This window comes from Pseudophryne corroboree, chromosome 3 (genome assembly GCF_028390025.1).
Source record: "Pseudophryne corroboree isolate aPseCor3 chromosome 3, aPseCor3.hap2, whole genome shotgun sequence".
Taxonomy (NCBI): Eukaryota; Metazoa; Chordata; class Amphibia; order Anura; family Myobatrachidae; genus Pseudophryne; species Pseudophryne corroboree.
Genome location: NC_086446.1, coordinates 678466408 through 678491035, shown reverse-complemented (window position 1 = coordinate 678491035; position 24628 = coordinate 678466408). Strand labels below are relative to the sequence as shown.

Sequence of the window (24628 nt, the reverse complement as noted above, 5' to 3'; positions counted from 1 at the left end):
CTCCGAGTCCCACTCTGCAGTGCCCGCCCAGCGCCGCCCCCCGTGACGCCCAGCACATGAGATAGAGGAAATCCCGGTCAGCTGACTATGTGACGTGACCGGGATTTCCTCAGCGGCGCCGCGTCTGCGAACAGTGCAATGACAAGCGGCCTGTCGGGCCTCTTGTCATTGCACTCTGGTGGGGCACAGCGGGCCAGGCAGGATCGGTCCGCGGGCCGCATCCGGCCCGCATGTTGCCCACCCCTACTCTAGTACAAAGCCAGAGTCAACTAGTGTTCAATAATTGGCTGCTGGCTAGAGAGGAGGGGACCCATATGGAGACTGCACACAGGCAACCTCCCCTCTCAATATGCCCCTGGGTAAAATCTGCCACAAATAATATAGCACACACATATTCAGCAGCATTTTAAAGATAATACATTTCAGTCATTCACATCAGTCTCTACCCTAGTGGAGCTTACAATCTATAATCCCTACCTCATGGACACACATAAACACACTAGCAAATGCTGATACAAAGGGATGGCCATTGATGATCCCAAATCATTGATGCTTTAAGGCCGATGTTGAATACTTTTGCAATCGACAGGGGAAAACCAAATGGTTTGCCATCGATACTACAGAACCACCCATACATGCCAGCATTCTGACTGCTCTCTCCAGGAGAGAGCAGCCAGGTCAGCTCAGCAGGTGGGATGGGGCAGGGATATGATGTGAGGAGGGGGTGGACCGGAGGCGGAATGGGGGCGAGGCGGAAACGGGGTTACCGCGGCACCTACTTTAAGCCATGCCCACCGCTCTATGATGCCGTGATCACCGCCATTATACTGCTGGGGGTGTGGCTATGATGACTCGATTCAGCAAAAATTGCGTTATCGACTTCCCAGACTGCCCACTTTACTCACTAAGTGGGCAGCCGGGCAGGGGGGACCTGAAGAATTGGGAGACTTTGCTGGAGGAAGAGAGATGCAGTTGCACACTCCTAGCACTAAGAACACTGGCCCTCATTTGAGTTGTTCGCTCGCTAGCTGCTTTTAGCAGCATTGTAAACGCTAGGCCGCCACCCTCTGGGAGTGTATCTTAGCTTAGCAGAATAGCAAACGAAAGATTAGCAGAATTGCTACTAAAAATTCCTTGCAGTTTCTGAGTAGCTCCAGACCTACTCCTAGGCTGCAATCACCTCAGTCCGTTTAGTTCCTGCTTTGACGTCACAAACACGCCCTGCGTTCGGCCAGCCACTCCCCCGTTTCCCCAGCCACTCCTGCGTTTTTACCTGGCACGCCTGCGTTTTTTAGCACACTCCCTGAAAATGGCCAGTTTCCGCCCAGAAACACCCACTTCCTGTCAATCACACTACGATCACTCGAGCGATGGAAAAACGTTGCTCGAGCTTGTGTAAATCTACCAAGTTTTGTGTTAAATTACTTAGCACATGCGCACTGCGTACCATGCGCATTTTCCAACTAATCGCTGTGTTGCGAAAAATGGCAATGAGCGAACAACTCGGAATGACCCCCACTAATAGTAAAAATAATTTAAATAAACCCTCACCATTAACATGGAGTATAATTGAACTTCTTTGCACACACATGCGAGCCCATGTACCACGGTCAGGTGACTTCATCACGAGTCCCTAACATTCCTAATACTATCACATTCTATAAATTTATCCAGGACTTACCTCTAAATAGGGCCAAATTGGGAGACTTGCCTGCTCTTCCGGAGGGCTGAGAGCATACTTGCCTACCTGACCCTCTCCATGAGGGAGAAAATGCTCTGTTCCTGGACTTTCCTGGTAATGTATGATTGCCATCACCTGTGGTGAGCTAGTTAATTGATAAGAAAGGTGTTTCACCACAGGTGATGGCAATCATACATTACCAGGAAAGTCCAGGAACAGAGCATTTTCTCCCTCATGGAGAGGGTCAGGTAGGCAAGTATGGCTGAGAGTCACTCGATTTTCAGGAGCCTCCACGGCCATTCCAGAAGAGTAGGCAAGTATGTAACCACCCAATGTTTATTTATTGTCCTACAAGGTGCCGGGATACGGAGCATAGCTCGACCCCCCGACACTTGTGAAGTCCCACCTCCAGGTTCTGATTGGCCAATGGGACGGTCAGTGAAAGAATAGGGATGACCATCTGTTGGGGCCATCAACGGTCTAATGTTGCGAATCATGTCACTTAGCCCCACCCCCTGTGGCGCCACAATTCCAGTGACTTTCTACTCATCCTGCCAGCTTCACTAGGAAGCAGCTGAGATGCGGGAGATTTGCCTACTCTTGCATGGGTGCAGGTGACTACCAGAAAAATCTGGAGTCTCCCGCAAGTTTCGGGAGAGTAGGCAAGTGTGCTGTACATGCTGTAATACCAATTAGTGCGTCCTTAGACACCAGGGTCAGTCGCACCATCACAACTTGCACCAGCCCTATGGCAGGTGCAGTTTCTCCATCCAAGTATGGCCGACTATGGGGCAGATGTATTAACCTGGAGAAGGCATAAGGAAGTGATAAACCAGTGATATGTGCAAGGTGATAAAGGAACCAGCCAATCAGCTCCAATATGTAAATTAACAGTTAGGATCTGATTGGCTGGTGCCTTTATCACCTTGCACATATCACTGGTTTATCACTTCCTTATATCTTCTCCAGGTTAATACATCTGCCCCTATGTTTTTTAAAATTGAGACTATTGAGCATTTGTATATTGCGAGATGATTTAGGTCTGTGTGTTTATATTGATGGTAAAAACAAAACAAGTGATAGAAGCTGGCTGACACTGTCTCCTGGAATAAGGGACAAGGAGGGGAATACACTGCAGCTAGTTACAACTACTACTGTCCCAGGCAAGCAGCAGCACTGTGTGACTGTGCTCCCAGCACGAACATAACTACAGGCTACAGCAGCCACAGAGAAAGCAAGGGCATTGAAGCGTCTTCAGCTGCGCATGCGCAATCATTGCAAAATGCCGACTCGGCCCCAGCTCACTGGGTGACGTCACACCCTCTCTCTCTCTCTCTCGCAGTCGATGCAAGGAGCAATGACTGAACATACTGACCAATTAGCGTCAAGGGGCGTGGCCTGACGATGACGGCGCAGCGTAGCCAAAGGCGTCTGGTGTTCTGCGCATGCGTTAGTGATTACTAGCGTCGCTACGTCCGTCCGGTGGACGCGCAGGCGCAGAGACACCCGTGTAGCCGGCCCTTCAGCTCCTAGTCAGGAGGCAGCCGTCATGGAGTCATACGATGTGATCGCGAACCAGCCCGTGGTGATTGATAATGTGAGTAAGGCTGCATTGTGCCCCGTTCCTCCACAGCTGTGTGTCCGTCTCTGCGCCCTAATATCGGCCCGGGTGTGCCCTAAGGAGGATTATTTTTTCCCTTTGTCACTACAACCGCGCCCCTCCTGTCACACGGAGCGGGCTATCTGGGGAGCTGGACAGGGGTCTGAGCATGCGGACCGCGAGAGGCTACTGACCCGTCACCTGATGGCTGTACCCAGATTCGGGTTATTATCATCTGACGGGTGTTTTTAGGGAGGATGAGGCTGCGAGAGCGCAACCTAACTTGCTTCCGCAGCTGAGCACGCCTTAAGGACCAAAAAGGCGTGTCCGCAGCGTCACCTGCCTTCCAATTGGTTGAAACATCTGTCACTCCGAGGGTTCATGAGGTGTGGTTCTGCATGATCTCAGCCAGCCGCACCGGGGGCATTGCTTGGGCGGGAGTTAGAGTGACAGCAGCTGTGAGGTGTCTGATTGGTGCGTTGCTGGAGAGGGCCGATACACTTGCTGGGTGTGGAAGGGTGGTGGTGACTGGTGTAAATAGACCGAGCCGGTGCTCTCTGTGGGCCTGACTGCAGGTAGCAGACTAGGTGTCATCATGCTGCTTATGATTTGGACTTTAGTATGATCAGTGTTTTGTACTGTATGTGAATGGCCAAATATTACCCTAGATTTATCAAGCCTTGGAGAGTGAATTCCGCGGTGATAAAGTACCAACCAATCAGCTCCTTCAAGTCTTTAAAGCTCTGTGGAATATGTGTGCACTATATAAATAACAATAAATAATAGCATTAATGTGTGTTGACTGGTAGAGCTGGAACTTTTATCAACAGGTTGCTACTGAGATTAAAGAATGAAGCCCATTGTTTTTGTGTGGGGGGTTTCAAACGTTTGCAGTAACTGTTGTATCTAAACCGCTCTCTTCTGATCCTGTTGTATGATTATTTCTATTTCTCTATCGTCCTAGTGGATGCTGGGGTTCCTGAAAGGACCATGGGGAATAGCGGCTCCGCAGGAGACAGGGCACAAAAAGTAAAGCTTTAGGATCAGGTGGTGTGCACTGGCTCCTCCCCCTATGACCCTCCTCCAAGCCAGTTAGATTTTTGTGCCCGGCCGAGAAGGGTGCAATCTAGGTGGCTCTCCTAAAGAGCTGCTTAGGAAAGTTTAGCTTAGGTTTTTTATTTTACAGTGAGTCCTGCTGGCAACAGGATCACTGCAACGAGGGACTTAGGGGAGAAGAAGTGAACTCACCTGCGTGCAGGATGGATTGGCTTCTTGGCTACTGGACATCAGCTCCAGAGGGACGATCACAGGTACAGCCTGGATGGTCACCGGAGCCTTGCCGCCGGCCCCCTTGCAGATGCTGAAGTAAGAAGAGGTCCAGAATCGGCGGCAGAAGACTCCTCAGTCTTCTAAAGGTAGCGCACAGCACTGCAGCTGTGCGCCATTTTCCTCTCAGCACACTTCACACGGCAGTCACTGAGGGTGCAGGGCGCTGGGAGGGGGGCGCCCTGGGAGGCAAATGAATACCTATTTTGGCTAAAAATACCTCACATATAGCCTCCGGAGGCTATATGGAGATATTTAACCCCTGCCAGAATCCGTTAAGAGCGGGAGACGAGGCCGCCGAAAAAGGGGCGGGGCCTATCTCCTCAGCACACAGCGCCATTTTCCCTCACAGAAAGGCTGGAGGGAAGGCTCCCAGGCTCTCCCCTGCACTGCACTACAGAAACAGGGTTAAAACAGAGAGGGGGGGCACTAATTTGGCGATATGCTTATATATATATTAAGATGCTATAAGGGAAAACACTTATATAAGGTTGTCCCTATATAATTATAGCGTTTTTGGTGTGTGCTGGCAAACTCTCCCTCTGTCTCTCCAAAGGGCTAGTGGGTCCTGTCCTCTATCAGAGCATTCCCTGTGTGTGTGCTGTGTGTCGGTACGTGTGTGTCGACAGGTAGGAGGACGATGTTGGTGAGGAGGCGGAGCAATTGCCTGTAATGGTGATGTCACTCTCTAGGGAGTCGACACCGGAATGGATGGCTTATTTAGGAAATTACGTGATAATGTCAACACGCTGCAAGGTCGGTTGACGACATGAGATGGCCGACAAACAATTAGTACGGTCCAGACGTCTCAAAAACACCGTCAAGGGTTTTAAAACGCCCGTTTACTTTAGTCGGTCGACACAGACACAGACAGGGACACTGAATCCAGTGTCGACGGTGAATAAACAAACGTATTCCTTATTAGGGCCACACGTTAAAGGCAATGAAGGAGGTGTTACGTATTTCTGATACTACAAGTACCACAAAAGAGGGTATTATGTGGGATGTGAAAAAACTACCATAGTTTTTCCTGAATCAGATAAATTAAATAAAGTGTGTGATGATGCGTGGGTTCCCCCCGATAGAAAATTATGGGCGGTATACCCTTTCCCGCCAGAAGTTAGGGCGCGTTGGGAAACACCCCTTAAGGTGGATAAGGCGCTCACACGCTTATCAAAACAAGTGGCGGTACCGTCTATAGATAGGGCCGTCCTCAAGGACCAGCTGACAAGGCTGGAAAATATAATAAAAAGTATATACACACATACTGGTGTTATACTGCGGCCAGCGATCGCCTCAGCCTGGATGTGCAGAGCTAGGGTGGCTTGGTCGGATTCCCTGACTAAAAATATTGATACCCTTGACAGGGACAGTATTTTATTGACTATAGAGCATTTCTATATATGCGAGATGCACAGAGGGATATTTGCACTCTGGCATCATGAATAAACGCGATGTCCATAACTGCCAGAAGATGTTATGGACACGACAGTGGTCAGGTGATGCAGATTCCAAACGGCACAGTATGGCCGTATAAAGGAAGAGGACTTGTTTGGGGTCGGTCCATCGGACCTGGTGGTCACGGCAACTGCTGGAAAATCCACCGTTTTTTTACCCTAAGTCACATCTCTGCAGAAAAAGACACCGTCTTTTCAGCCTCAGTCCTCTCGTCCCTATAAGATCATATCTGCCCAGGGATAGAGGAAAGGGAAGAAGACTGCAGCAGGCAGCCCATTCCCAGGAACAGAAGCGTTCCACCGCGTCTGACAAGTTCTCAGCATGGCGCTGAGACCGTACAGGACCCCTGGATCCTACAAGTAGTATCCCGGGGGTACAGATAGGAATGTCGAGACGTTTCCCCTTCGCAGGCTCCTGAAGTCTGCTTTACCAAGTCTCCCTCCGACAAGGAGGTAGTATGGAAAAAAATTCACAAGCTGTATTCCCAGCAGGTGATAATTAAATTACCCCTCCTACTACAGAAAAGGGGTATTATTCCACACTATATTGTGGTACTGAAGCCAGAAGGCTAGGTGAGACTTATTCTAAAAATTTTTTTTTGAACACTTACAAAGGTTCAAATTAAGATGAAGTCACTCAGAGCAGTGATAACGAACCAGGAAGAAGGGGACTATATAGTGTCCCGGGACATCAGGGATGCTTACCTCTATGTCCCAAATTTGCCCTTCTCACTAAGGGTACCTCAGGTTCGTGGTGCAGAACTGTCACTATCAGTTTCAGACGCTGCCGTTTGGATTGTCCACGGCACCCCGGGGTCTTTACCAAGGTAATGGCCGAATTGATGATTCTTCTTCGAAGAAAAGGCGTCTTAATTATCCCTTACTTGGACGATCTCCTGATAGGGGCATAGTCCAGGGAACAGTTGGAGGTCGGAGTAGCACTATCTCGGATACTGCTACAATCAGCACGGGTGGATTCTAAATATTCCAAAATCGCAGCTGATCCCGACGACACGTCTGCTGTGCCTAGGGATGATTCTGGACACAGTCCAGAAAAAGGTGTTTCTCCCGAAAGAAAAAGCCAGGGAGTTATCCGAGCAAGTCAGGAACCTCCTAAAAACAGTGCATCATTGCACAAGGGTCCTGGTAAAAATGGTGGCTTCCTACGAAGCAATTCCATTCGGCAGATTTCACGTAAGAACTTTTCAGTGGGATCTGCTGGACAAATGGTCCGGTTCGCATCTTCAGATGCATCAGAGGATAACCCAATATCCAAGGACAAGGGTGTCTCTCCTGTGGTGGTTATAGAGTGCTCATCTTCTAGAGGGCCGCAGATTCGGCATTCAGGATTGGATGCTGGTAACCACGGAGCCCAGCCTGAGAGGCTGGGGAGCAGTCACACAAGGGAAAAATTTCCAGGGAGTGTGATCAAGTATGGAGACTTTTCTCCACATAAATATACTGGAGCTAAGGGTAAATTTATAATGCTCTAAGCTTAGCAAGACCTCTGCTTCAAGGTCAGCCGGTATTGATCCAGTGGGAAAAACATCACGGCAGTCGCCCACGTAAACAGACAGGGCGACACAAGAAGCAGGAGGGCAATGGCAGAAACTGCAAGGACTTTTCGCTGGGCGGAAAATCATGTGATAACACTGTCAGCAGTTTTTCATCCCGGGAATGGAAACTGGGAAGCAGACTTCCTCAGCACGACCTCCACCCGGGAGAGTGGAAACTTCATTGAGAAGTTTTTTCCACATGATTGTAAACCGTTGGGAAATACCAAAGGTGGACATGATGGCGTCCCGTCTGAACAAAAAACGGGACAGGTATTGCGCCAGGTCAAGAGACCCTCAGGCAATAGATGTGGACGTTCTGGTAACACCGTGGGTGTACCAGTCGGTGTATGTGTTCCCTCCTCTGCTTCTCATACCTAAGGTGCTGAGAATTATAAGACGTAGAGGAGTAAGAACTATACTCATGGCTCCGGATTGGCCAAGAAGGACTTGGTACCCGGAACTTCAAGAGATGCTTACAGAGGTCTTATGGCCTCTGCCGCTAAGAAGGGACTTGCTTCAGCAAGTACCATGTCTGTTCCAAGACTTACCGCAGCTGCGTTGTCGGCATGGCGATGGAAAGCCGGATCCTAAGGGAAAAAAGGCATTCCGGAAGAGGTCATTCCTACCCTGGTCAAAGCCAGAAAGGAGGTGACCGCACAACATTATCACCACGTGTGGCGAAAATATGTTGCGTGGTGTGAGGCCAGGAAGGCCCCACAAAGAAATTTCAACTCGGTCGTTTCCTGCATTTCCTGCAAACAGGAGTGTCTATGGGCCTCAAATTGGGGTCCATTAAGGTTCAAATTCGGCCCTGTAAATTTTCTTCCAGAAAGAATTGGCTTCAGTTCCTGAAGTCCAGAAGTTTGTCAAGGGAGTATTGCATATACAAACCCCTTTTTTGTGCCTCCAGTGGCACTGTGGGATCTCAACGTAGTTCTGGGATTCCTCAAATCACATTGGTTTAAAACCAGTCAAATATGTGGATTTGAAGCATCTCACATAAAAAGTGACCATGCTCTTGGCCCTGGCCTGGACCAGGCGAGTGTCAAATTGGTGGTTTTTTCTCAAAAAAGCCCATATCTGTTTGTCCATTCGGACAGGGCAGAGCTGCGGACTCGTCCCCAGTTCTCTCCCTAAGGTGGTGTCAGTGTTTCACCTGAACCAGCTTATTGTGGTGCCTTGCACCTACTAGGGACTTGGAGGACTCCAAGTTGCTAGAAGTTGTCAGGGCCCTGAAAATATGTTCCAGGACAGCTGGAGTCAGAAAATCTGACTCGCTGTTTATACTGTATGCACACAACAAGTTGGGTGCGCCTGCTTCTAAGCAGTCGATTGCTCGTTGGATTTGTAACGCAATTCAACTTGCACATACTGTGGCAGGCCTGCCACAGTCTAAATCGGTTAAGGCCCATTCCACAAGGAAGGTGGGCTCATCTTGGGCGGCTGCCCGAGAGGTCTCGGCATTACAACTCTGCCGAGCAGCTACGTGGTCAGGGGAGAACACGTTTGTAAAATTCTACAAATTTGATATCCTGGCAAAAGAGGACCTGGAGTTCTCTCATTCGGTGCTGCAGAGTCATCCGCACTCTCCCGCCCGTTTGGGAGCTTTGGTATAATCCCCATGGTCCTTTCAGGAACCCCAGCATCCACTAGGACGATAGAGAAAATAAGAATTTACTTACCGATAATTCTATTTCTCGGAGTCCGTAGTGGATGCTGGGCGCCCATCCCAAGTGCGGATTATCTGCAATACTTGTACATAGTTACAAAAATCGGGTTATTATTGTTGTGAGCCATCTTTTCAGAGGCTCCGCTGTTATCATACTGTTAACTGGGTTTAGATCACAAGTTGTACGGTGTGATTGGTGTGGCTGGTATGAGTCTTACCCGGGATTCAAAATTCCTCCCTTATTGTGTACGCTCGTCCGGGCACAGTACCTAACTGGCTTGGAGGAGGGTCATAGGGGGAGGAGCCAGTGCACACCACCTGATCCTAAAGCTTTACTTTTTGTGCCCTGTCTCCTGCGGAGCCGCTATTCCCCATGGTCCTTTCAGGAACCCCAGCATCCACTACGGACTCCGAGAAATAGAATTATCGGTAAGTAAATTCTTATTTTATTATCTATATTTTAATAGGAGAAGGATGACTTTCATGAGTAACTTATTACTATGATACCTTTGAGCAGGGTGCATCATATACCAAATTAAATGTCTTGTTCTGGAGATTTGCAGGAAAAGTATTGGCGTATTTGGTTGCTTTGTTTCAAAGTTATGTGGCAAAATGTCCACCTTCCATTTACAATGCCTCAACATTGTGCTTTGGATAATGTGACAGTTGGGGAAATCTCCCTTTGCCTCTGTTCGGTGACCTGCTGGGTGGTCTGGAAACTGTGACCGTTATTTGCAGCCACCCACTAGCAGGGATTTTTCGAAATTTGACTCTTAAGGGAGTGAAAAGGGGTAAAATGTTCCGCCCATCAATCCTTTGCCTGGTTGAATCTGGGAATATTAGATAGTTGGTGGTGGTAGTAGTAGTAACCTCCTTTCTTTTTTTTTTCTTATATAACGCAAACACATTTAACAGCATTCCAGTCATTCACATCAGTGGCTGCAGCAGTGAAGCTTACAATATATATATTTCAAATCTCATGAACACACTAGGAATCATTTTTTTGTCAGAAGCCAATTAACCTACCAGTATCCTTATGGCGTGTAGGAGGAAACCCTCCCAAACATAGGGAGAAAATACACACTCCACATAGATGGGCCATGACCAGGAAGTGAGCTTGTGACCCCATTACTGTAAGGCCATAATGCTAACCCTACGTATTGGTGGACTACAATCTCCATAGCCCCGTGCACTGAATTTGATTACAGTATACAGGTGATTCTCTTTTATGCATTGAACAGCTACACAAATTCAAACGACACACTTCTCCAAAATACCAAGATTTTAGTGGGTCTTAAGTTATAGGGTAAGGCATTGCTACTAAGCAACTAAGTTTTCATATAACAACAATTTCTTAACAGACCAGTTTAAAAGAAGAAAAAACATGAAAAGCGTCTGATGCACGGGACTTTATGTTCACTTTCTGGAAAATCACCCATACTTTGATCAATGCTACACTTCACTACATATTACATTAGAAGCAAGTAGAGTATGGGGGGGAATTAATTTCAAAGCAAAGTGCTGCATGGCATTGTAGCGATCAGTGACGGCTTCAGGGCTGGGGCTGCAGCGTGGTCCAAATTCAAATAGGTGACCCAAACCAATTCACTGGCAGTTGGTGTTGTTCCCCATTTGAAGTTTGGATCAAGCTGCCACTGGTGGCAGTGCCAGGCTACGCATATATCTGTAATGTACAGTAGTGTTCACGATAGGCAGTTTGTGCAGGGCGCCGCGCCCTGCACGATTTTTTAAGGGCAAAACCCGCCCTGCCCTTTCTGTGGCGCCCTGCTAAAACTGCCGCCCGCTTCCTGCCTTCACAGCGTGTAAAGATGCAGCGCGCATGCGCACAGCATCCATTCACGCTGAGAGAGCGCTTGGGGGAAGCCCAGCGCCTCCGTAGGTGCTGGGCACGCCCCCAACAGTGACCCCCGCCGGCCGCCCAAGCCCCCTTTTCTCTGACGTCCTAGTGGATGCTGGGAACTCCGTAAGGACCATGGGGAATAGACGGGCTCCGCAGGAGACTGGGCACTCTAAAAGAAAGATTAGGTACTATCTGGTGTGCACTGGCTCCTCCCTCTATGCCCCTCCTCCAGACCACAGTTAGAATCTGTGCCCGGCCAGAGCTGGGTGCTCCTAGTGGGCTCTCCTGAGCTTGCTAGAAAGAAAGAAAGTATTTGTTAGGTTTTTTATTTTCAGTGAGATCTGCTGGCAACAGACTCACTGCTACGTGGGACTGAGGGGAGAGAAGCAAACCTACCTGCTTGCAGCTAGCTTGTGCTTCTTAGGCTTCTGGACACCATTAGCTCCAGACGGTTCGAACACAGGGCCTGACCTCGATCGTCCGTTCCCGGAGCCGCGCCGCCGTCCCCCTTGCAGAGCCAGAAGACAGAAGAAGAACGATGAAATCGGCGGCAGAAGACTCCTGTCTTCATTAAGGTAGCGCACAGCAGTGCAGCTGTGCGCCATTGCTCCCACAGCACACCACACACTCCGGTCACTGTAGGGTGCAGGGCGCTGGGGGGGGGGGGGGGCGGGGGCGCCCTGGGCAGCAATTATATTACCTTTTGGCATAAAATACACATAATACAGTCAGTTAACTGTATATGTGTAAAAAACCCCGCCATTAAGTTACAGGAAACGCGGGACAGAAGCCCGCCGCTGAGAGGGGGCGGGGCCTTCTTCCTCAGCACACCAGCGCCATTTTCCCTTCACAGCTCCGCTGGAAGCACGCTCCCCAGGCTCTCCCCTGCAGTATCCAGGTACAAGACGGGTTAAAAAGAGAGGGGGCACATAAATTTAGGCGCAAATCGATACAAACAAGCAGCTATTGGGAAAATCACTTATTAGCAGTGTAAATCCCTGTGTTATATAGCGCTGTGGTGTGTGCTGGCATACTCTCTCTCTGTCTCCCCAAAGGACTTTGTTGGGTCCTGTCCTCAGTCTGAGCATTCCCTGTGTGTGTGCGGTGTGTCGGTACCGCTGTGTCGACATGTTTGATGAGGAGGGTTACGTGGAGGCGGAGCAGGGGCAGATACATGTGGTGTCGCCCCCGACGGGGCCGACACCTGATTGGATGGATATGTGGAAGGTCTTAACCGACAGTGTCAACTCCTTACATAAAAGGTTCGATGACGCAGCAGCCTTGGGACAGCCGGGGTTTCAGCCCGCGCCTGCCCAGGCGACTCAGAAGCCGTCAGGGGCTCATAAACGCCCGCTAGCTCTGATGGTAGACACAGATGTCGACACGGAGTCTGACTCCAGTGTAGATGAGGATGAGACAAATGTACAGTCTACAAAAGCCATCCGATGCATGATTACTGCAATGAAAGATGTATTGCACATTTCTGATATTAACCCGGTTACCACCAAAAGGGGTATTATGTTTGGGGAGAAAAAGCAGCCAGTGACTTTTCCCCCATCTGATGAATTAAATGATTTGTGTGAAGAAGCGTGGAGTTCCCCTGATAAGAAACTAGTGATTTCTAAGAGGTTACTGATGGCGTACCCTTTCCCGCCAACGGATAGGTTACGTTGGGAAACATCCCCTAGGGTGGACAAGGCGCTAACACGCTTCTCTAAAAGGGTGGCACTGCCGTCTCAGGATACGGCCGCCCTAAAGGATCCTGCGGATAGAAAGCAGGAAGCTATCCTGAAGTCTGTGTATACACACTCTGGTACTCTACTGAGACCTGCTATTGCTTCAGCCTGGATGTGTAGTGCTGCAGCAGCATGGACTGATACCCTGTCAGACAACATTGATTCCCTCGACAGGGATACTATTTTGCTAACCATCGAACATATAAAAGACGTCGTCTTATATATGCGGGATGCACAGAGGGAAATTTGCCTGCTGGCATCTAGAATTAATGCAATGTCCATTTCTGCCAGGAGAGTATTATGGACTCGGCAGTGGACAGGTGATGCTGATTCTAAAAAACACATGGAGGTTTTGCCTTATAAGGGTGAGGAATTATTTGGGGACGGTCTCTCGGACCTCGTATCCACAGCAACTGCTGGGAAGTCGACTTTCTTACCTCAGGTTCCCTCACAGCCTAAGAAAGCACCGTATTATCAAATGCAGTCCTTTCGGCCTCAGAAAGGCAAGCGGGTCAGAGGAGCATCCTTTCTGGCCAGAGGCAAGGGTAGAGGAAAGAAGCTGCACCAGGCACCCAGTTCCCAGGAACAAAAATCCTCCCCTGCTTCCACTAAGTCCACCGCATGACGTTGGGGCTCCACAGGCGGAGCCAGGTGCGGTGGGGGCGCATCTCCGAAACTTCAGCAACTAGTAGGTTCGCTCACAAGTGGATCTCTGGGCTGTACAAATTGTATCTCAGGGATACAAGCTGGAGTTCGAGGCGACTCCCCCTCGCCGTTACCTCAAATCAGCCTTGCCAGCTGCTCCCAGGGAAAGGGAGGTAGTACTGGCGGCAATTCACAAGCTGTACCTCCAGCAGGTGATAATCAAGGTCCCCCTTCTTCAACAGGGCAGGGGTTACTATTCCATAATGTTTGTGGTACCGAAACCGGACGGTTCGGTGAGACCCATCCTGAATTTAAAATCCTTGAACACTTATATAAAGAAGTTCAAGTTCAAAATGGAATCGCTCAGGGCGGTTATTGCAAGCCTGGAAGAGGGGGATTTTATGGTGTCGCTGGACATCAAGGATGCTTACTTGCATGTCCCCATTTACCCACCTCACCAGGAATACCTCAGGTTTGTGGTACAAGACTGTCATTACCAATTCCAGACGTTGCCGTTTGGTCTCTCCACGGCACCGAGAATATTTACCAAGGTAATGGCCGAAATGATGATACTCCTTCGAAAGAAGGGAGTTATAATTATCCCGTACTTGGACGATCTCCTCATAAAGGCGAGGTCCAAAGAGCAGTTGTTGGTCAGCGTAGCACTCTCTCGGGAAGTGTTGCAACAGCACGGCTGGATTCTGAATATCCCAAAGTCGCAGCTGATTCCTGCGACGCGTCTGCTTTTCCTGGGCATGATTCTGGACACAGAACAGAAGAAGGTGTTTCTCCCGGTGGAGAAGGCCCAGGAATTGTCATCTCTGGTCAGGGACCTCCTGAAACTAAAACAGGTGTCTGTGCATCACTGCACGCGAGTCCTGGGAAAGACGGTGGCTTCTTACGAAGCAATTCCCTTCGGCAGGTTCCATGCAAGGATATTTCAGTGGGATCTGTTGGACAAATGGTCCGGATCGCATCTTCAGATGCATCGGTTGATCACCCTGTCCCCAAGGGCCAGGGTGTCTCTGCTGTGGTGGCTGCAGAGTGCTCATCTTCTCGAGGAACGCAGGTTCGGCATACAGGACTGGGTCCTGGTGACAACGGATGGGGGGCAGTCACTCAGGGAAGAAACTTCCAAGGACAGTGGTCAAGTCTGGAGACTTCTCTACACATAAATATATTGGAACTAAGGGCCATCTATAACGCCCTGAGTCAAGCAGAGCCCCTGCTTCGAAACCAATCAGTACTGATTCAGTCAGACAACATCACGGCGGTCGTCCATGTAAACCGCCAGGGCGGCACAAGAAGCAGGATGGCAATGGCAGAAGCCACAAGGATTCTTCGATGGGCGGAGAATCACGTGCTAGCACTGTCAGCAGTGTTCATTCCGGGAGTGGACAACTGGGAAGCAGACTTCCTCAGCAGGCACGACCTCCACCCGGGAGAGTGGGGACTTCATCAAGAAGTCTTCACACAGATTGTAAATCGTTGGGAACTGCCACAGGTGGACATGATGGCTTCCCGCCTCAACAAAATGCTAAAAAAATATTGCGCCAGGTCACGGGACCCTCAGGCGATAGCTGTGGACGCTCTAGTGACACCGTGGGTGTACCAGTCGGTTTGTGTTCCCTCCTCTTCCTCTCATACCCAAGGTACTGAGGATAGTAAGAAAGAGAGGAGTAAGAACTATACTCATCGTTCCGGATTGGCCAAGAAGAACTTGGTACCCAGAACTACAAGAAATGATCTCAGAGGACCCATGGCCTCTGCCTCTCAGACAGGACCTGTTACAGCAGGGGCCCTGTCTGTTCCAAGACTTACCGCGGCTGCATTTGACGGCATGGCGGTTGAACGCCTGATCCTAACGGAGAAGGGCATTCCGGATGAAGTGATTCCTACGCTGATAAAAGCTAGGAAGGATGTGACGGCAAAGCATTATCACCGCATATGGTGGAAATTTGTTGCTTGGTGTGAGGCCAGGAAGGCCCCAACAGAGGAATTCCAGCTGGGTCGATTTCTGCACTTCCTACAGTCAGGGGTGACTATGGGCCTAAAATTTGGGGTCCTTAAAGTTTCAGATTTCGGCCCTATCTATTTTCTTTCAAAAAGAACTGGCTTCACTGCCTGAAGTTCAGACGTTTGTTAAGGGAGTGCTGCATATTCAGCCCCCTTTTGTGCCTCCAGTGGCACCTTGGGATCTTAACGTTGTGTTGGATTTCCTGAAATTACACTGGTTTGAGCCACTTAAGACCGTGGAGCTAAAGTATCTCACATGGAAGGTGGTCATGCTGTTGGCCTTAGCTTCAGCTAGGCGTGTGTCAGAATTGGCGGCTTTGTCATGTAAAAGCCCATATCTGATCTTTCATATGGACAGGCCAGAGTTGAGGACTCGTCCCCAATTTCTCCCTAAGGTGGTATCAGCGTTTCATTTGAACCAGCTTATTGTGGTGCCTGCGGCTACTCAGGACTTGGAGGACTCCAGGTTACTTGATGTAGTCAGGGCTTTAAAAAACTATGAAGCCAGGACGGCTGGAGTCAGGAAAACTGACTCGCTGTTTATCCTGCATGCACCCAACAAACTGGGTGCTCCGGCTTCAAAGCAAACTATTGCGCGCTGGATCTGTAACACGATTCAGCAAGCTCATTCTGCGGCAGGGTTACCGCTTCCTAAATCGGTAAAAGCCCATTCCACAAGGAAGGTGGGCTCTTCTTGGGCGGCTGCCCGAGGGGTCTCGGCTTTACAGCTTTGCCGAGCTGCTACTTGGTCGGGTTCAAACACATTTGCTAAGTTCTACAAGTTTGATGATACCCTGGCTGAGGAGGACCTTGCCTTTGCTCATTCGGTGCTGCAGAGTCATCCGCACTCTCCCGCCCGTTTGGGAGCTTTGGTATAATCCCCATGGTCCTTACGGAGTTCCCAGCATCCACTAGGACGTCAGAGAAAATAAGAATTTACTCACCGGTAATTCTATTTCTCGTAGTCCGTAGTGGATGCTGGGCGCCCGTCCCAAGTGCGGACTCTCTGCAATACATGTATATAGTTATTGCTTAACTAAAGGGTTATTGTTATGAGCCATCTGTTTCTGAGGCTCAGTTGTTGTTCATACTGTTAACTGGGTATGGTTATCACAAGTTGTACAGTGTGATTGGTGTGGCTGGTATGAGTCTTACCCTGGATTGCAAATCCTTTCCTTTTTGTGTCAGCACAGTTTCCTTAACTGAGGTCTGGAGGAGGAGCATAGAGGGAGGAGCCAGTGCACACCAGATAGTACCTAATCTTTCTTTTAGAGTGCCCAGTCTCCTGCGGAGCCCGTCTATTCCCCATGGTCCTTACGGAGTTCCCAGCATCCACTACGGACTACGAGAAATAGAATTACCGGTGAGTAAATTCTTATTTTTTTTTACCCGCAATGACCCCGCCCCCTATTTTGCATGGCCGCGGCCACTTTTCGGCACGCACGCTAGTGCCCCTCTAGATCCGGCGCCCTGCCGTGCACGGATTCTAGAGTGAACACTAGTACAGTACTGCTGAGATGTCAAGTTTTCCGTCGCACCTCAATGGTATGAAAGGGAAAGCTTACAATGCTGTCAGTGGCAGAATTCAGTTGTTTTCCGCTGGCAGCCAGTAGATGGTGCCCAAATGGAACTATTCAATTGTAGCTCCATTTGGCTACTATGGCTGCTGGTGTCTGCATTTACGCTTGCACCCCCCAAGGGTGGCTAGCTGAAATGTGCTAAGAGTGACCGGTTTGGGTGCCCAAATTGCACTTTTTGCGATTGCGCCCAGGACTCTGGTCGGCGTTAGCTGCTTTATGCGGCTAAACCCAGCCTAATTGTACGCGATCAGGGCGATAATAAAGATCAATGGAATATCGCTCCACGATCTCCCGTCGATTTAGACGGGAGATCGGGCGCAATATAACAATTGAATATAGCCCCGGTGTGATGTGCTGTTCCAGAACGGCACATCATGTAGAATTGAATTTCCCCACATTGAGATCATTGTTGTCTGTGGAGAGATGCTAGTGCAAGCTACATAGCTGTGGGGGTAATTCAGATCTGACAGCTGCTGTGTTTTCGCACAGCGGGCGATCAGGTCATAACAGCATATGCACCACAATGCGCTCGCGCGTCGGACAACAACAACTGGCATCGCCGGTCAGCGACGGGATGGTGCCAAAAATCTGATCACACGGGCGTTCGCCATGTGATTGACCGGAAGAGTCCGTTTGTGGGTGGCAAACTGAGCGTTTACTGGGAGTGTCTGGAAAAACGCAGATGTTCACAAGCGTTTTCCGGGAGGGTATATGATGTCAGCTCTGGCCCCGATCAGCCTGTTCTCATCGCACTAGAGGAGTAAGTTCTGGGTTGCGCACAGACTGCACAAAGTGGATTTTTGCAGCTCAGCTACACATGCGATTGCACACTTGCACGGCGAAGATGCACTCCCCCTGTAGGCGGCGACTATCTGATCGCAGGACAGCAAAAAAAAAAAAAAACCAGCCCTGAGCTCAGATCTGAATTAGGCCCTGTGTTTGCAAACTGGGTGAATGAACAGAGATGTAGAAGATGGACCTCTTCCTAGACATCTGCTTTGGAAAGATGGTCATGTGCGTTGGCTGCCATCTCGAAGATCTCTTTGTGAGTTTGCATTTCTCAGCATATCTGCTGGCAAAAGTGAAATGTAGGAGTGGTAGAAATTATTAATGCTGGTTACTAAACTGCCTAACACAGTGCTTCTTAACTCATCATGCACCACCAACAGCTGAAACCATGGGCTGTTGTAGTGTGAGGACTGGAGCTAAACAATGGCCTAAGTCTGGGTACACACTAGAAGTATGTGTACCCTGCTGATCCAATGGGCGCCATGACCCTGCATCGGCAAGTGCGTACACACTTGCACGATGCAGGGGATGAAGGTGCAGTGTACAATGCCATGCAGTATTCGGCAGCATGGCATCGTACACAATATCACATGCAACCAGCAGTAGTAGGCAATCGCAGGTACACACTGAATGATCCGGCCGATATGCCGTTTCGATTTGTCCGGAAACGACATCATTCTAGTTGCGCGATCTAGGGATTCACGCATTACACTGAACAGTCAGATCAATGTTCCTTCCTATATATCTGTGCTGAATGATGACGCTAAACAGAAAATATCTAGATCTCCACATCCTATGAATTTTTTATATTCAGGACCAAATAAGATTTTGATTGGATATGATGGTCATGCATGCCTTAGTGTTTACCCAATCAGTGTCTTATAACACTTTTTCAGTGACATGAAAATCACAGATTATTTCACGGGAACCCCGGATTTTTGGCATTGGAAACAGCTCTGCTCGGGTCCAGTGACCCGGGAATCCCAACCCTACTAGCGAGCTGGGTTTTCTCTTACGTCCTAGAGGACACTGGGGATCTATTTAGTACCATGGGGTATAGACGGGTCCACCAGGAGCCATGAGCATGTTAAGAGTTTGAGAGTGTGGGCTGGCTCCTCCCTCTATGCCCCTCCTACCAGACTCAGTTTAGAAAATGTGCCTGGAGGAGCTGGTTATGCTTATGGAAACGCCTGAAGAGTTTTCTGCATTTTTCTGTTTGTTATTTTCAGGCAGGGCTGGTTGGCACCAGCCTGCCTGCTTCGTGGGACTTGGGGGGGGCGGCCCAACCTCTTGAAGGGTTAATGGTCCCGTTCCCTGCTGTCAGAACACTAGCTCCTGAGGGACCTATTCGCAAGCCCCACCACGGCGAGCATACATTCCCGCAACAAGCTGCCACCCCTAACTGACCCAGAAGATTGGTGAGTACTAAGCCGGCGTCCCGGTTAGAGGGTCACCGGCCATTATGGCGGCATGAGGCTACGGAGACGCACGGCTTCTAACTGGGGTGGATTGTGTTTCCAGACTCAGTACACAACTGCGTCTCAGTACACCGTACCCACCCTGGCAAGCAAAGCCTTTAAACTGTTCTCTTTCCATTTTAAGCATAAATTACCTCAACCAGTATAAAAAAAAGCGGGAAAACCGCGTGCCATTGAGGGGGCAGGGCTTCACTATGAGCTGATCCAGCAGCTCACCAGCGCCATTTACCCTCTGCAGTGGGCACAGATGCTGACTGAAAGGGACGTGCAGCTCCTCCGGTGTGACTCCAGATTATCTCAGCGGTACCAGGGGGTCAAAGCAGGGGGGGATCGATTATTAGTGTACTAAGTCCCCAATCTGGGTACTTAGTCGGCATCCCGGCTATGCTTCGCATTAGCAATAAGGGCGCGGTGTGCTGGCTCCAAATACCTCTGTGTCTCCCTGAAAGGGCTCTTTGTGGGTTAATTGTGCTTTTAACCTTTCCTTTGTGTGTGTGTGCTGTCACATTTACAATATGTCAGGCAAAGAGTGTGTTTCATGTACGGCAGAGTGTTCCTCTTCCCCAGGGAGCTCACTACTATGTACTCAATGTAGTGCACCTTCTCAGGCTAGTGGGGCTGAACCAGCGTGGCTGGATTCCATCAAAGGAATAATTTCCACTATCTCTAATAAATTGTCTCGCAATGAGAAAGAGACGCAATACTTAAAACAGTCTGTGGATGAGATTATGAACAGAGACTCAGTGCCCAAACAAGCATCTCTGTCCCTTGCCATTTGTCCACAAAAACAAACTCTGGCCCATATCCTGCAGTCTGCAGGGGGGGGGACGGGGGGGGACGCTGCTCTGTCACAGGGAATAGAGGCTCTTATAAAAGCTATCAGAGATGTGCTACAAATTCCTGATAAGGTGACAGAGGAGTGTGAGGAATCTTATTTTGATGTAAAAAAGAAGTCCTCCATCACTTTTCCTGTGTCAAAGGAATTGAATACCCTGTTTGAAGAACCGTGTGTTAATCCCGGTAAGAAATTTCAAATCCCTAAAAGGTTACTCTCATCTTTTCCTATTCCTCCTGAGGATAGGACAAAATGGGAAAGTCCACCGATTGTGGATGCATCTGTGTCCAGGTTGTCACAGAAGATTGTGTTACCCGTCCCTGGTGCAGCCACCCTGAAAGACACAACTGATCGTAAGATTGAGACTACACTCAAATTCTTGTACACAGCTGGTGGGGTGGCTCAGAGATCCACTATAGCATGTGCGTGGATTACTAAAGCCATTACTAAATAGTCGGGTAACTTTATTGAAGAGTTGGATTCCTTATCTAGGGGGGAGATTGTGTTACTCCTGCAACATATACAGGACTCTGCAAACTTTATGGTGGAAGCCATAAAAGAAGTAGGTTTGCTTTATGCACGCACCACTGCTATGGCAGTGTCAGAACACAGGGGCTTATGGTTACGCCAGTGGACTGCGGACTCCAGGAAAGGCGTGGAAGGCCTACCCTTCACAGGAGAGGCCTTATTTGGAGATGAACTAGACAAATGGATCTCCAAAGCTACTGCGGGTAAGTCCACATATCTTCCTTCTGCAGCTCCCCCAACCAGGAAGACCTACTCAAGAACTACTCTACAGACCTTTCGGACTGCCAAGTTTAAGGGCAAAGTCAGAGGATCTTCTACTGCCAACAGAGGCGCTAGAGCTAAACCATGCAAACCAGCAACTGCCTGTTCTCAGGAACAGAGCTCCAGTTCTGCTTCTTCAAAGCCTTCTGCATGACGGTGGACCGCGAGGCCTGGAAGACTGGCAGGTGGGAGCCCGACTAAAAATTTCAGTCACATCTGGACAACATCATGCCAGGATCCCTGGGTCATAGATCTTATTTTCGAGGGCTACAGACTGGAGTTTCAGGAGCTCCCACTTCACAGATTCTTCAAATCTGGCTTACCAGTTTCACAATAGGCAAGTATAACCTTACAGGATTCCATTCAAAAACGTACAGACTCGGGTCATTGTTCCAGTTCCACCTCATCTCCAAAACAAGGGATATTATTCCAACTTGTTTGTGGACCGAAATCGGACAGTTCGGTAAGGCTTACGAGTGTCTCTGAGAGCGGTAATCTCAGGTCTGGAGGAGGGGGAATTCCTAGTGTCTCTGGATATCAAGGATGCGTACCTTCACATTCCGATTTGGCTGCATCACGAGGCTCATCTACGCTTTGCAGTACAGGACTATCGCTACCAGTTCCAGGCCCTGCCATTTGGTCTCTCCACGGCACCAAGGGTGTTCACTAAGGTGATGGCAGAGATGATGTTTCTCCTTCGCAAGCAGGGAGTGAACATAATTCCGTACCTGGACGATCTTCTGATAAAGGCACCGTCCAGGGAAAGGTTGTTGGACAGCATTGGTCTCACAACCAAACTACTCCTGGATTGCGGGTGAATTCTAAATCTCCCAAAATCTCAGTTAGAGCCAACTTGGAGGCTCCCAGTTCTGGGAATGATACTGGACACAGTCGCAGAAAGTTTTTCTTCCGTTGGAAAATGCATTGGTAATTCAGTCGATGGTTCGGGATGTCCTGAAGCCAACCCTGATATCGGTGCATCTATGCATTCGCCTTCTGGGGAAAATGGTGGCCTCTTACGAGGCGATTCAGTACGGAAGGTTTCATGGGAGGCCCTTCCAGCTGGATCTGTTGGACAAATGGTCCGGATCGCATCTTCACATGCACCAGAGGATCCGCCTGTCGCCAAAGGCCAGGATCTCCCTCCTATGGTGGCTACAGACTTCTCATCTAATCGAGGGCAGACGGTTCGGGATTCAGAATTGGATTCTGCTTATCACAGATGCAAGCCTCAGAGGTTGGGGAGCGGTCTCCCAGGAGGTGCAGTTTCAAGGACGATGGTCAAGTCAGGAAGTCATCCTTCCAATCAACATTTTGGAACTCAGGGCTGTATACAACGCCCTTCTGCAGGCCTCATATCTTCTTCAGGATCAGACCATTCAGGTTCAGTCGGACAATGTGACGGCAGTACTGTAAATAAACCGACAGGGCGGAACGAAAAGCAGGGCAGCAATGTCAGAGGTATCTGGAATTCTCCTCTTGGCAGAAAAACACGCTGTGGTGTTGTTGGCGGTCTTCATTCCAGGAGTAGACAACTGGGAAGCAGACTTCCTCAGCAGACACGACCTGCACCCGGGGGAGTGGGGCATTCACCCGAAGGTTTTCAGGTGCTTGACACGTCGATGGGGATGTCCACAAATCGACATGTTGACCTCTCGTCTCAACAAGAAGCTCAAGCGGTATTGTTCCAGGTCGAGCGACCCACAGGCAGTGGCGGTGGACGCTCTGACGACTCCATGGGTCTATCAGATGGTGTACGTGTTCTCTCCACTTCCGCTAATACCAAGAATTCTTAAAAGAATAAAAAGGGAAAAAGTTCAAGCAATCCTCATTGCCCCGGACTGGTCAAGAAGGGCCTGGCATGCGGACCTTCTGGAGATGCTCCTGGAAGATCCGTGGCCTCTACCTCTTCGCGAGGATCTTCTGCAACAGGGCCTGTTCGTCTATCAAGACTTAACACGGCTACGTTTGACGGCAAGGAAGTTGAACGGCTGATTCTAGTCAGGAGAGGCATCCCTGTCAAGGTCATCCCGACTATGTTCCAAGCCAGGAAGTGACTAACGTCTAAACATTACCACTGTATTTGGAAGAAATACGTCTCATGGTGTGAGAGCAGAAAATATTTTGCGGTGAAACTTCATCTGGGACGTTTCCTGCTTTTTCTGCAGTCGGGAGTGGATGTGGGCCTACGTCTGGGCTCCATAAAAGTCCAGATTTTGGGCTTGTCCATTTTCTTTCAGAAACAATTGGCTTCTCTCCCTGAGGTCCAGATGTTCTTGAAAGGGGTTCTGCACATCCAGCCTCCTGTTGTGCCTCCCATGGCACCTTGGGATCTCCGTTTGGTGCTGCAGTTCCTCCAATCATACTGGTTTGAACCGTTACAGGAGGTAGATGTAAAATATTTTACGTGGAAGACAGTCACACTGTTAGCCTTGGCTTCAGCAAGACGTGTGTCGGAGCTGGGGGGCGTTGTCTCACAAGAGCCCCTATTTAATTTTCCATGAGGACAGAGCTGAACTCAGGACTCGTCAGCAATTTCTTCCTAAGGTGGTGTCTGCGTTTCACATCAACCAACCTATTGTGGTTCCGGTTGTTACCGACACCTCTGTTACTTCAAAGTCTTAGGATGTGTGACGGCTTTGTAGGTGTATGTGGAAAGGACAGCTCGTCACAGGAAATCGGACTCGCTGTTTGTTATTTACAGTCCCAGTAAGATTGGGTGTCCTACTTCAAAGCAGTCAGTTGCACGCTGGATCAGGCTCACTATCCAGCATGCTTATTCCACGGCAGGATTGTCTGTTCCTAAATCTGTACAGGCCCACTCGACTAGGTCAGTGGGTTCTTCTTGGGCGGCTGCCCGCGGTGTCTCGGCCTTACAGCTCTGCTGAGCAGCTACTTGGTCAGGTTCGAACACTTTTTTGCAAAGTTCTATAAGTTCAGTACTTTGGCCTCTGAGGACCTTCAGTTTGGTCAATCAGTTCTGCAGTACCCTCAGCACTCTCCCAACCGGTTTGGGAGCTTTGGTACTTCTCCATGGTACTAAATATATCCCCAGTATCCTCTAGGACGCAAGAGAAAATTGGATTTTAATTACCTACCGGTAAATCCTACCGGATTTTTTTGGAGACAGGGCGCCATTGCGGGGCGTGGACGGCCTGGGAGGGGGCGCTTCCCCACTGGCATCCCTATTGGGGGCGGGGCGGCCCCTCAGTGTCACTAGTAGGGGCGTGTCCAGCCCGTCATGTCACTCGTGGGGGAGTGCCCAGTACCTACAGAGGTGATGGGCTTCCCCCAAGCTCTCCCTTAAATGTGAATAGATGCTGTGTGCGCGGCATCTATTCACATGGCAGCAACGGGCACAGGGCAGACTGTTTTAGCTGGGAGCTGCAAAAAGGGCAGGTTGCATTTTGCTCTTTAAAAATTGGGCAGGGGCCCTCATTCCGAGTTGTTCGCTCGCAAGCTGCTTTTAGCAGCTTTACACACGCTAAGCCGCCGCCTACTGGGAGTGAATCTTAGCTTCTTAAAATTGCGAACGAAAGATTCTGAAAATTGCGATTACGCACCTCTTAGCAGTTTCTGAGTAGCTTCAAACTTACTCGGCATCTGCGAG

The 24628-nt window shown here is 49.5% G+C and overlaps 2 protein-coding genes across 2 annotated transcripts in view; one reads left to right on the top strand and one right to left on the bottom strand.

Annotated features, from left to right (window-relative positions):
• SUFU (SUFU negative regulator of hedgehog signaling) overlaps window positions 1-3543 on the bottom strand; it is a 186876-nt gene extending 183333 nt beyond the window's left edge. The window contains exon 1 of the mRNA XM_063961924.1: window positions 3476-3543. Coding sequence (XP_063817994.1) covers window positions 3476-3516 — 41 coding nt within the window. The 5' untranslated portion in view covers window positions 3517-3543. The remainder of the gene's footprint in view (window positions 1-3475) is intronic.
• ACTR1A (actin related protein 1A) overlaps window positions 3127-24628 on the top strand; it is a 119917-nt gene continuing 98415 nt past the window's right edge. The window contains exon 1 of the mRNA XM_063961925.1: window positions 3127-3278. Coding sequence (XP_063817995.1) covers window positions 3231-3278 — 48 coding nt within the window. The 5' untranslated portion in view covers window positions 3127-3230. The remainder of the gene's footprint in view (window positions 3279-24628) is intronic.